Source organism: Cyprinus carpio, chromosome A24 (genome assembly GCF_018340385.1).
Source record: "Cyprinus carpio isolate SPL01 chromosome A24, ASM1834038v1, whole genome shotgun sequence".
NCBI classification, from domain to species: domain Eukaryota; kingdom Metazoa; phylum Chordata; class Actinopteri; order Cypriniformes; family Cyprinidae; genus Cyprinus; species Cyprinus carpio.
Genome location: NC_056595.1, coordinates 21,725,340 through 21,737,459, shown reverse-complemented (window position 1 = coordinate 21,737,459; position 12,120 = coordinate 21,725,340). Strand labels below are relative to the sequence as shown.

The window sequence follows — 12,120 nt, the reverse complement described above, 5'->3', positions numbered from 1 at the left end:
GAAGTGTTGTTATGGATTATGGACTTGTATTTTGGCAGTTTTTCACTTCACAAGACATTAATTAATGGAGGGGTGTGGATTACTTGTGATGTTTTTATCAGCTGTTTGGACTCTCTTTTTGATGGCACCCATTCACTGCAGAGGATCCATTGGAGAGCAAGCGATGTAAAGCTAAATTGCTCCAAATCTGTTCCCATGAAGAAACACTCATCTATACCTTGGATGGGCTGAAGGTGAGTTAATTTTCAGCCAATTTTCATTTTTGGGTAAATTATCCCTTTAAAGGTCAACATAAAATGGCATGCACAACCCATTTTACATCCATAATCTGACAGATATTAGAGTGAAACAGTATCCAGAATAGAAAAGGGTAGGCTTTTTATCCAAGTGCATACGTACATTCAATTTTATTTTTATTTTTTAGAATAATGTGCACAGATTAATTGTTAAAAATAAGACCAAAAACATGCATTAAGACACTAAATAGACAGTTCTGATGTCCTGTCGTCTTTTAGGATGCTTTATTAGTGAACTTAACTTGGCTGAGTTCATTGTAACTATTAATATGTTGTTATATTGGTATCCTGCATGTATGCGATTCTTTCTATTGTGTTTTGACACAGCAAGCACAAAGGTTTGAGAAAATATATCAAGGATCCTGATCCCTATATACTCCATGCTTAGAAAATAATATTGATAATATTGATTCTTACTTTACCTTGTAAGAATGCTCCTTCACTTGAAGGAAACTTGAGTAACTTTATGACAGGCATCTCTCAAAAAACATCTATGAAAATCTAAATCATTGACTGAATGTATCAATCAACAACCACTGATCACATACTAATAAAACCAATGATTCTCTAAGCTTGATAATATCAAAATGCATTACTATGGTAGGCTACTTTGATTTTTTTGTTACTTTTGTTATTCTTTAAAAACGATCATACATTGACATTAATCAAAACAGCTCTTTAACTTCCGTCTGCACAAAATAAACACAGTTATCTAAAGTTAATTAGTAATGAACGCAGGTTAAACAAGGTTAATAGTCGTATCAGCTGATTACAGCAACACAACAGGTTAGACTGTGATTCACGCGCTAAATACTTAAGTTACTTTATTCGCTGCTAAAGCGCTGAACGGTGAGCCATGAATGACGTTTATTTAATTTTTGACCCATCAAGCGCGATATGATAAATGTTGACATCTCGCCACTGTGTCACGTCGCGGCCCGCTTCATACTTTGTTTCCAGCCCCCAGCTTTCACCGTGCACGCGCGGTTACTAGGCAACAGGAAGGCCTTCATTCACCACTGACACAATAGACAAAACTGAGAAAGTGAAAAAAGCCTTTCAGGGTTGCGAAGGTTTTGATGTTGAATGGGGAATACAATCACGTATTAAGTATATGCCGGGTATGGGTGACGAAAAGTTTTAGGACCATTGCGCCACAGCGAAAAAAGAAAAAGAAAAAAAGAAAAAGAAAGAAAACAACTGCTTTAAACCTGCTATATATAAACACACATATATAACAGCATTTTTACTTGAAAAAAGGATATAGATATATATGCACAAGAGAAATTTAATTAAATAAGAGCAAATTTCCGTTGCTTTGATATGTTTTTTAGTATTTTTCATATTTATAATACATTTGTCCCACAAATTATTTGCTCATAACATTTCGCCACATCAAATTTTACTTGAAATGTATAAAATATAATGCAAAAAATAAATATAAAAAATACTTTACTAATATTTCTTAATATTTCCGCAGAGCACTGACGGATGTGTTCAGTGGAGAGACTCCGCATTACGTCATCGCGAGAGGCGCATTACGTCACATCAAAGCAAATGAGCAGCAGAGCTCCGCGCCGCTCTCTGCGAGTCTAATGCGAACGAAAACAGACTTTTGTATTTAAACGCAGAGATTGTCGTCGATAAAGCGCGTCGTTTTAGCGCAGATGGGCTTCAGTGAACGCAGAGGAGCTGAATTGAAACCCGTTTTGGCGATGACAGGCGTTTGCTGGTGAGTAGCAAGTGCACAGAGCTCGAGACGCCTCTTTGTGAACGCTCCACAGTCTACTACTAACACGCATGATGCAGATTCTGCAAGTATGACATTAATAATAGTGTGTATATGGAACATTACGTCCTAAATCATCTGCTGCAATGCCAAAACTATGAAATATAACTATATTTATTTTGGTTAAATAAGTACTTATAAATTCTGCTGCTAAATTCTGCTAAATATTATGCACGCATAATACATTTATAGAATTGCATGCATTTGATTGAGTATTTTATATGTGGTGTTTGTTGGTTTACTGTTTCATCTCATAAAATTTAAACGAATGCCTATCTTACAAACGCCTTTATATTGTAAACTTAAACATTGTTGGCATTTGATTTGTACTTGATTTTCTGCACTTTAAGTGAAATTTTAATAGTAAGACATTTGGAGAATAGGTTAAAGTAGGTTCTGCATGCGCAGAAAGTCAATCTGTGTTCATTAAAGTTATTTCTTTATTTTCTATGCCATATGATGTTATGAAACTAGACTGCATCTTGTTTTTGAAGTGCATTTTTATATTAATTCATCTAATCAGATGCATAAAATAAATGGAGACGAATGAGAAGACGACATTAGAAAGACTTTCCTGTAAACAACTACATGTAAATCACAGTCTGAATGGGCTGGGAGACTTTACCCAGAGTTCTGTGCTGCTTCATGGTGGTACCATGACAATCAGTGCAGCATACGGGCAGTTACTGTGTCTGATTGGTGGGAAAAGCAGTTAGGCTGAGTAATGGTTCACTTTGCTGCGGATAGAGTTCTCATGGAATCCAATTCACAGCTTTCACAGCAACCCAAGACAGGACTAAATGTGCAAAAGTAAACAAAATCTCTTTTCATTCAGACATTGAAATTGATTGATATTTCCATAAACTGTATATTTTACAATGCATAAATAATGGCTAAAATGCAAAATGCATATGCGTATATGTACTATTATTAGTATAGTTTAATTGATAATGTATATACAAAGGAAAATACAGAAAAATATAAGAATCCACATATATAATATAATTAATATAAAAACACAAATATAGAATAGTATATATATATATATATATATATATATATATATATATATATATATATATATATATAGCCTTATGAATATATTCCATTTTAGCCTGTATTAATGTCAGCTTTGTCTGTTATCTAGCAATGGTGTTTCTCAAATAGATGCTTTATGTGGTTTTGGAAAGATGCAATAGCATTATCTGCTATCAGTTACTCCCACAGACGGTTTAATGCGAGTAATCCAGCGCTAATTACTTGGTGAAGATACTCTGAACAGCTGCTTTATGTAGAACATGACTTTGTCCTCGAGGTCAGATCTGTACGCCTTATAAGCCAATCGCCTTCAAGCGTGAGCCAAATAAAAAAAAACACACACACAATTTCATGTTTTTTTATTCAACCTGCCGTACTAAATAAATCACCCACAGAGAGTGACAAAAAATGGAGTCGGGCTCAAAATGCCTGGATGCCACTGACTGTCCAAAAGGATATTTATAGGCTCGGAGATCCCAGAGCCACAATAAAAGGAGAAAGAGAGAAAGAAAAAAAGATTAGAAGACTGACTCTGTGAAATATGGGATCTCTCTAGAAATGTCCCATTAATGGGCTTGAATTACAGTCCTCTCTAGCGAGCCATTCTTGCGTGGCCTCATCATTTTGCCTAATAATTTCACACAGAGAGTCTTTAAACTGCAAACAACTCCACAGGCCCTTCAGACAGGACCAGGCCTAGGGTTAGGAGATGGTTATAAACGTGCAACCAGATCTGGATCAGCCGTCTAAGCCCAACAAGAATGTGAGTCTCGCTCATTGGAAGTTAAAGATAGAGGCAACACATGCTGGATCCTGACTGGCTCTTATTTCAGTCGGCTGCCAAGAACTCTATGGGCCGCTTTTGTTGTGTTTCGTCCTGACGAAAAGCATTATTAAAAGTTGTGGACTCGTTGTGGTCGCTCATAAATAAGCGAGAAGAGGACCATGGTGCTTTCCGAAGGGTATCTGCTTTGGATTTTGCTTTGTTTTTTTGTGATACTTTTTAGAGCATTAGTTTGTTTAGCTCTCTTCCATTTGGTTTAACATGATAGATGTGGTGTTGAAACAGTGAACCAAAACACTAAATTACGCTTAATTATGCTGTGGCAGCTTGTTTATCCCTGACGTGAGTTCAATAGGGTAGATTAGTGTCACGTTACTGATGGATTCATTGTTTGCAGTGCATTCTGGATATTTTTCACATCTGCAGGTGAATTTGATATCGATGTCTGGATGTGTAGTGCTTTGGCCCAGTGCTGTGCTCAACTCTTGGATCTCTAGGATTGTGATTGAACATTCCTTAAAGTTAATTGAGCATTCAAAGCTTTGTGAAGGAGGTAGTTTAACTTCTCTAGTGGATCAACTTCATGTTCCTTGTACGGTTTACGGTGCTGTTTTGAAGAGGGATAAAAACCTTATTTTTAAAGTTTCCTCAAAGCAAATTAAAAGCATTTTAAAAGTCAGTTGTCATAAAATGCAATCATTCTTAGTGCATGTCATTTAAGATTATGATGATAAAAACCAATTTACTGAGACATTGGTAGCATATACAACTTTTTACCTTACAAAAAAAGTATTGTGGCTGTAAATACAGTTTATACACTACCATTCAAAAGTTCAGGGTCAGCAGGGTTTTTTAAAAGAAATTCATACTTTTATTCAGCAAGGACGGATTAAATTGATACAAAGCGACAGTATAGACATTCATAATGTTTATATTCAGTAAAGAATCTTGAACCAAAAATGTCAGTTTCCAAGAAAATATTAAACGTCATGATTCTTGAGCACTTAACATATTAGAATGACTCATGAAGGAAAATACACAACAGTTATTTTAAATTAAATTTATAATTCACAATATTACTGTTTTATTGTATTTTTTGATCAAATAAGCACAGTATTGCTGAGCATAAGAGACTTCTTTTGCAAACATTAAAAAACCAACTCCAAAGATTATTGGAATACATTCTACAAGAAAATACTGTTTCAGTCTTTCTACTTCAAAATTGCACGTATTCTTTGTAATTATTTGTGAAACTTACTATAAATTTACATATTCTATGCATTATTTTCTATACCATTTTTTTTCAGTGTATGATGCTTTTTATATATACCATCAAACTGAATGATTGCCCTATTTATCATGTACATATCTACATGAAGTATTCCAAATTATGTCAAGCAATTACCATTGTACCATGACCAAAAACTTTTTACAGTTAGAGTAAATTAGAGAATTTAATTGTTGTATAAATTATTGTAGCTTTGTATATTTGTTGTACTAGATGATACAGCTGTTTCCTCAGTAACATGAGACAGTATTATACTGAATGCCACAAGGCAGTGACCTTCTAAATGTTATTTTTAATCAAGGTCACAAGTGAAGTTTAAAACCTCCGTTACTGTCTTTAATGTGAATCATAACAAAAGGTCTCTGTGAAAGAAGAATGGGAGATAAACACATGAATTCCACCAATGAACTTGTCTTTTTATATTAAGAAAAAGGTGGGTCAGAGGTCTGTTCTGGTATGTTTGCAAACAGCTGGGAAACACAATGCTAAATACAGTATAAATAATAAAATGCAACTAACAATCTAATTGTGTATATTTAGGAGGACAAAGTAAATAGTCTCATCAACTTTTAAAAGGGAGGAGAAAATTCTTCCTGTATCTTTTGTGGTTGACGTCAATGGTTGTGTGTCCAATCAAACTCACTATTTTGTAGGGGAGAGCCAATCTGATATTCAGGATCTGTATTGAAATTATACACTGATTTAAAAAAAAAACGGCACTGGTATCGGTTCGATATCGGTATCGGCAGATACTCAGAAAAAGTGATATTGAGCAAGGCCTTGATTATGGTCATATATTTTTTTCCATTTGTTATTTTTCTTTATAATGAAGTTGTTGTCTATATTATAGTGACAATTAGGTCAACACACATGGAGGTATAGAAATTCTACTCTGTATCAGATTGATATCGGTATCGGCAGATACTCAGAATTTTTGGTATCGGTTTGGGATCAGTTCTGAAAAAGTAGTATCAAGCCAGCCCTACTATTTTGTTGCAAATTAATTCTTTTGGTAGATGCAAACCAAATTAGGTAGATGCAGCATGGATAGTTTGTGAATTTTGGTGTGTATTTGTAGTTTTATTTTGAGAACTGCATTTTTTTTGTTATCAGTTTTTTAAAATTTGCAGTGGAGTTTTGATGTATTAACGGCTCAAACTTTGGAGAATTATGTAATACATTATAGATGTTGTTTTACCCACAATAATAGTTAATTAACTTTATGCAGATCTGAAGACTAATTCCTCAAAAGGTCTCTTTGCTTTCCAGTTTGCTTTCACAGCTGTGGGACGCCTGTCACACTGTTCTTTTGTTTTCTGTTTGTGTGATGTTTCGCAGAATGATTGAAGAATCAGGCCGCAACAGCAGCGCCATGGCAGACAGAAGACAACTGTTTGCTGAAATGCGTATGTATTTCTCTGTTTTACTCCAAACTCAAGCTGTGATATGATGGTAAACATGTTGATAAGTTTAAAGAAATTAGTACATTTTGATTCAGCAAGGATGCATTAAATCTAAACACCAGCTAAAATGTCTCAGGCTATATTTAAGCTGTATATTTGGACATGAACTTTCATTAGATGTGTTGTTTTCGTCTCACAGGTGCACTAGATCTGGACTCTATCAGATTGTCCACATATAGGACAGCATGCAAACTGAGATTCATTCAGAAGAGGTGCAATTGTAAGTATTGTTGTTCTGAATACAACTGTTTTTATTATTTACAGTAATTTTAGTCTTTGAAAATGTTGCCATCTCTTCTTCACTTCTTGCAGTGCATTTGGTGGATATCTGGAATATTATCGAGGTTTTCCGGGAAAACAGACTTAACTCCATGGACCTCAACACAGAGTTCTCAGTGTCACATTTGCAAGCAATACTGTCAACCATCTATTACCAGCTGAACAAGCGCTTGCCCACAACCCACCAGATCAATGTAGACCAGTCCATCTCGTACCTCCTCAACTTCCTGTTAGCGGCCTACGACCCGTAAGAAACCCTGCAAAGCTGCCTTAAATCTGCCCTAATGTATGGAATATAGTATGACTTTTCTTTAAGAGTAGAAAGAAAAAAGTTCACTTACTGTACATGAGGACTCTTTATAATCTTTACTTAAATTGCTGACCGTTTAAATGTGTGAGTTGATGATTATGTCTTTTTTAGGAAAGGCATGGGAAAGATGTCGGTTTTTGTGGTAAAGATGGCTCTGGCTGCCCTCTGTGGAGGGAAGATTTTGGATAAATTAAGATGTAAGTTTCACTTTGGATTTGCCTGTGAACTGATGTGTGTTCAGTGGTTTGATGCTGATTAATGGATGCTTAAGTGAATGGACTCATTCTATCATCGTTTTAAAGGTCAGAGCAGCTGTCTTTACTTGAAAGTCACTTTTAACCATGAGGCATATTCGCCTCTTATGACCTTGTCAGCACAGCTAAAACTTTTTCCCTCTTTTCTGATGAATTGTTCCTAGTAATAAAACTTTAGACTACACTACTGTTCAAAAATTTGGGGTTGGGAAGATTTTTTAATGTTTTTGAAAGAAGTCTCATATTTACAAAAACTCCGCTTATATTAGAAAAAAAACACAGCACACACAATAATATTGAAAAATTATAACAAAAAAAAAAAAATCAATATTTTATCAAATATAATTTATTCCTGTGATGCAAAGCTGAATTTTCAGAGTCATTAATCCAGTCTTCAGTGTCACATGATCTTCAGAAATCATTCTTCCTGCCTGCAAAATACTTTGAGTTCTAATTTAACATAATTCCTGATGCTTATCTTTTTGTTCCACAAGATGTATTTTCACAGATATCTGACCCAAACGGAGTGATGATATACTCCCAGTTTGACCAGTTCCTAAGGGAGGTGCTGAAACTGCCCATGACGGTTTTTGAGGGACCATCTTTTGGGTACACTGAGCAGTCCACAAGAACCTGCTTTCCACAAGAGGTTTGTGATTATTTTTTTTAAAATGATTTCCTGTAATTTGACGCATAAAGCTATCAGACCCAACTGTAATTTTTTTTTAAATAAATTAATTACTTTTATTCAACAAGGACACATTAAATTGACCAAAAGTGACAATAAATACATGTATAATGTTAAAAGAGATTCTGTTTCAAATAAATGCTGTTCTTTAGAACTTTTTATTCATGAATGAATAAGTATCAAGTTTTGCAAAAAAACATGAGGCAATTTCAACACTGATAATAATAAAAAAAATTCTTAAGCAGCAAATCAGCATATTAGAATGATTTCTAAAGGATCACGTGACACTGAAGACTGGAGTAATGATGCTGAAAATTCAGCTTTGATAAATATATTCACATAGAAAACAGTTATTTTAAATTGCTATAATATTTCACACTTTTTCTGTTTTTACTGTAGTATTCCTGATTAAACAAATGCAGCCTTGGTGAACATAAAAAAACATTAAAATATATTACCAACTACAAACGTTTTAAACGTTAGTGTGCATTTTTTGTAGGGCAGACGATAAAACAGGTGAAATTAATAAGCAACACCCTGGCAATAACCAGCAACCACCCAGTTTAAATGCATAAGAACAGCAACAGCATTTGCAATTCACAATTTCTTAAGAAAAACAAACAAACAAACTGTTTTTCTTTTGTACACACATGGTATTTATTGACTCATTTGTATACTAACTGCTGTCCGTCCTCAGAAAAAGGTCTCGCTCAATGTGTTTCTTGACACGTTCATGTCGGATCCTCCTCCTCAGTGTCTGGTTTGGTTACCGCTGATGCATCGGCTGGCAAACGTTGAGAACGGTGCGTTTTAAGCATGTAGCAAACCATACATATGGCTCAGTGATATGTTATTACCTCCTTCAGCCATTCAGAACCTACATGAATGACAAATATTGTGACAGTGTTCAATTAGTAGTGTTGACTTGAATTTGCTTATCTCTTCTCTAGTCTTCCATCCTGTGGAGTGCTCCTACTGCCACAGCCAGAGCATGATGGGATTTCGCTACCGGTGCCAACAATGTGATAATTACCAACTCTGCCAAGAGTGTTTCTGGAGGGGTCATGCCTCGGGCAGCCATAGCAACCAGCACCAGATGAAGGAGTACATGTCATGGGTAGGTGAACGGCCTTGTGGGAATGTGACTGTGCGTAAGTGCCAGTCCTGTCATCCAAACAGCCTTTAGCCTTTGACAACGTATGCCAAAAATCACTGTCAGATCACTGCATGCCTGCAATGTCCTGACACCAGTCTAATTTTAACTCTGAGCACTGAATTTGCCACTTTGGGAGCATTTACTTTTCTTCTCTAAAGTACTTTTAGAAGTTTACTTGTGTTTGGGGTCGGGAAGATTTTTTTAATGTTTGTTGAAAGAAACGCTCAGCAAGGCTGCATTTATTTAATAAAAAATACAGTAATTATTATTAAAATTATTTCTGTTTAAAATAACTGTTTTCTATTTGAATATATTTTTAAATGTAATTTATTCCTGTGATCAAAGCTGAATTTTCAGCATCATTTCTCCAGTCTTCAGTGTCACATGATCCTTCAGAATCATTCTAATATGCAGATTTGCTGCACAAGAAACATACATTTCATGATACTCCGTTAAATTTTTTTTTAAAAATTTTCTGATGATAGAAAGTTCAAAAGAACAGCATTTATTTGTAAAATTATAAATGTCTTTAGTGTCACATCCGAGCAATATAATGCATCCTTGCTGAATAAAAGTATTAATTTATTCAAACAAATCTTACGGATTTCGATCTTACAGGCAAATGAAATATGCAAAAATTGCTGAATTTCTTTTTTTTAATTTGTTTTACATGATCATTTTCCACCCTGTCTCTGACTATTATAATTAAACATTTATTATTAGTTACTGTACCTTTAAGTCCTCTATATGTAAGTAATCTCTCTTATGATATTCTTTGAGTATTTCTACATAAACATTTATATTTATTTAAAAAGAGCAAAGAAAAGCCTGTTTTTCATAATATGGTTCCATTAAACATATTCGTATATATTTTTATGAATATTTATTCCTCTGCTTCAGCACAGTCTTTTATTTTTCTCCAGAAATCTCCAGCTAAGAAGTTGTCGGACGCTCTCGGTAAATCTCTGAGTTGTGCCACCAGTCGAGAGCCTTCTTACCCGGTGTTCTCCGATACACCTGAGAAACCACTCAACTTCACTCATGTCGGGTATGTAAACTCAGACATGACCATATTCAACACATTTTGCTCGAATAATCCTCTTTAGTGTAAACCGATTGACTGTATTACACTGAATGTAACAAAAATTGTGCATGCTAACATTGTCCTGCCTTGTGTGTTGTTTTTTTGCTTATGCTGCGAAACAGGGACACATGGTAAGTAAAGTGAGATGAAGATTCATATATTCTCATATATAATATGATTTCACAATATTTTGATGGGGGGAAACTGATATGTTTGACACTGTGCAGACAGACACACAGACACACTTTTATCGCTGCGCCTCAATTATTGTTTGCATTTCCTCCAGGCCTCCCAGACCCATGACCAGTGGAAATGAATACATGCTCTCTCACTCCATGCCTTCCTCAGGAAACCCTTACTCCAGCAAAACGTGAGCCTGTTACTGCACCACACATTCAATAGGAGTATGTGTACAAGCATAAATCTGAGCTTAAAGCATTCAAGCTTCAGCTCACATCATGAAGGCTTTGTTTCTTTTTTTGTTATGTCTGAGATGCTTTTATTTCTATGTTCAGTCAGACAGGCTGCTGATGTACTTAAATGAAAACTAAAATTGAAATATAAAAATTTAAGCTAAATCAAAATCTTAAAAATTTAAAATAAAGAAAACTAAAATTACAGAAATTAAAGCTAATTCAAAATATTCATAAATACTATAATAGCATATGCATAATACTAAAATGACACCGGTGTGTGGATTAAACATGTTTGTGTATGTAAACTTGTTGCTCAATTATTTAAACTTTTATTATGTCTCATTTTGGGGGTAAAAAGAGGTGCTCACGATGAGACTAAGCAAATGAAGCTGTTTTCCCGGACGGCCCCAGATCTTTTAAAAGGGAAAGGGTAAGTCAACCTGGATGAAATAATGTCACTATTATCTGTTGTAAGCGCAACAAGCGTGTAAAGCAATAACAAGGAACAAAGATCATCTTGTAATGAGATACATAGGACTGTTTTGACTAGATGCAAATAAAAACAAGGCTGTGAGGGATTGAAGTTCAGCCCATTTAACATGTCATGCTCTTTTGTACTTGATTGTTGTTTGTTCAGACAAAAATTGTTGAGAAGATGTCCTTTGTCCATTGGAAATTTATAAAAGACTAATTTTCAGTGTATTGTCAACATTATGACAAAATAGATGGTACTTCCATCCCACACAGCTCAGTTGCATTTGCATCAAGTTAAAGGGATAGTTCACCCAAAAATGAAAATTAGCAGAAAATTTACTTACCCTCAGGCCATCCAAGATGTAGAAGAGTTTGTTTCTTCATAAGAAAAGATTTGGAGAAATTTAGCTTTACATGACTTGCTCACCAATGCAGTGAATGGGTGCCGTCAGAATGAGAGTCCAAACAGCTGATGAAAACATCAGTTAATTTCAGGTAAAGTGAAAAGCTGCATGTTTGTAAGAAACAAATCCAGCTGTTTGGACTCTCATTCTGGCGGCACCCATCCACTGCTGAGGATCCTTTGGAGAGCAAGTGATATGATGCTAAATTTCTCCAAATCTGATGAAGAAACGAACTCATCTACATCTTAGATGGCATGAGGGTGAGACATTTTTTTGCAAATTTTCATTTTTGAGTGGACTATTCTTTTAAATATGTCATCAAGTCTAACTAAAATCTATTTGCATTCTGTAGTACAAATGCATTCTGTATTATTATTATTAATGCATTCAAATAATG

The 12,120-nt window shown here is 34.9% G+C and overlaps 1 protein-coding gene across 11 annotated transcripts in view; it reads left to right on the top strand.

The window, feature by feature from the left end:
- Positions 1–1,802: 1,802 nt before the first annotated feature.
- Positions 1,803–12,120, top strand: part of LOC109049170 (dystrobrevin alpha-like) — a 19,492-nt gene continuing 9,174 nt past the window's right edge. The window contains exons 1-12 of one of the 11 annotated variants that reach the window (XM_042714662.1): positions 1,803–2,028; positions 6,534–6,601; positions 6,798–6,878; positions 6,971–7,184; positions 7,359–7,444; positions 7,996–8,150; positions 8,887–8,992; positions 9,140–9,306; positions 10,269–10,393; positions 10,552–10,560; positions 10,716–10,799; positions 11,204–11,275. In XM_042714662.1, the coding sequence (XP_042570596.1) occupies positions 6,535–6,601; positions 6,798–6,878; positions 6,971–7,184; positions 7,359–7,444; positions 7,996–8,150; positions 8,887–8,992; positions 9,140–9,306; positions 10,269–10,393; positions 10,552–10,560; positions 10,716–10,799; positions 11,204–11,275 (1,166 nt within the window). In that variant the 5' untranslated portion in view covers positions 1,803–2,028; position 6,534. Of the gene's footprint in view, positions 2,029–3,245; positions 4,086–6,533; positions 6,602–6,797; positions 6,879–6,970; positions 7,185–7,358; positions 7,445–7,995; positions 8,151–8,886; positions 8,993–9,139; positions 9,307–10,268; positions 10,394–10,551; positions 10,561–10,715; positions 10,800–11,203; positions 11,276–12,120 lie in introns of those variants that run through there. The other 10 variants (XM_042714660.1, XM_042714665.1, XM_042714663.1 and 7 more) reach the window with 10 other exon arrangements.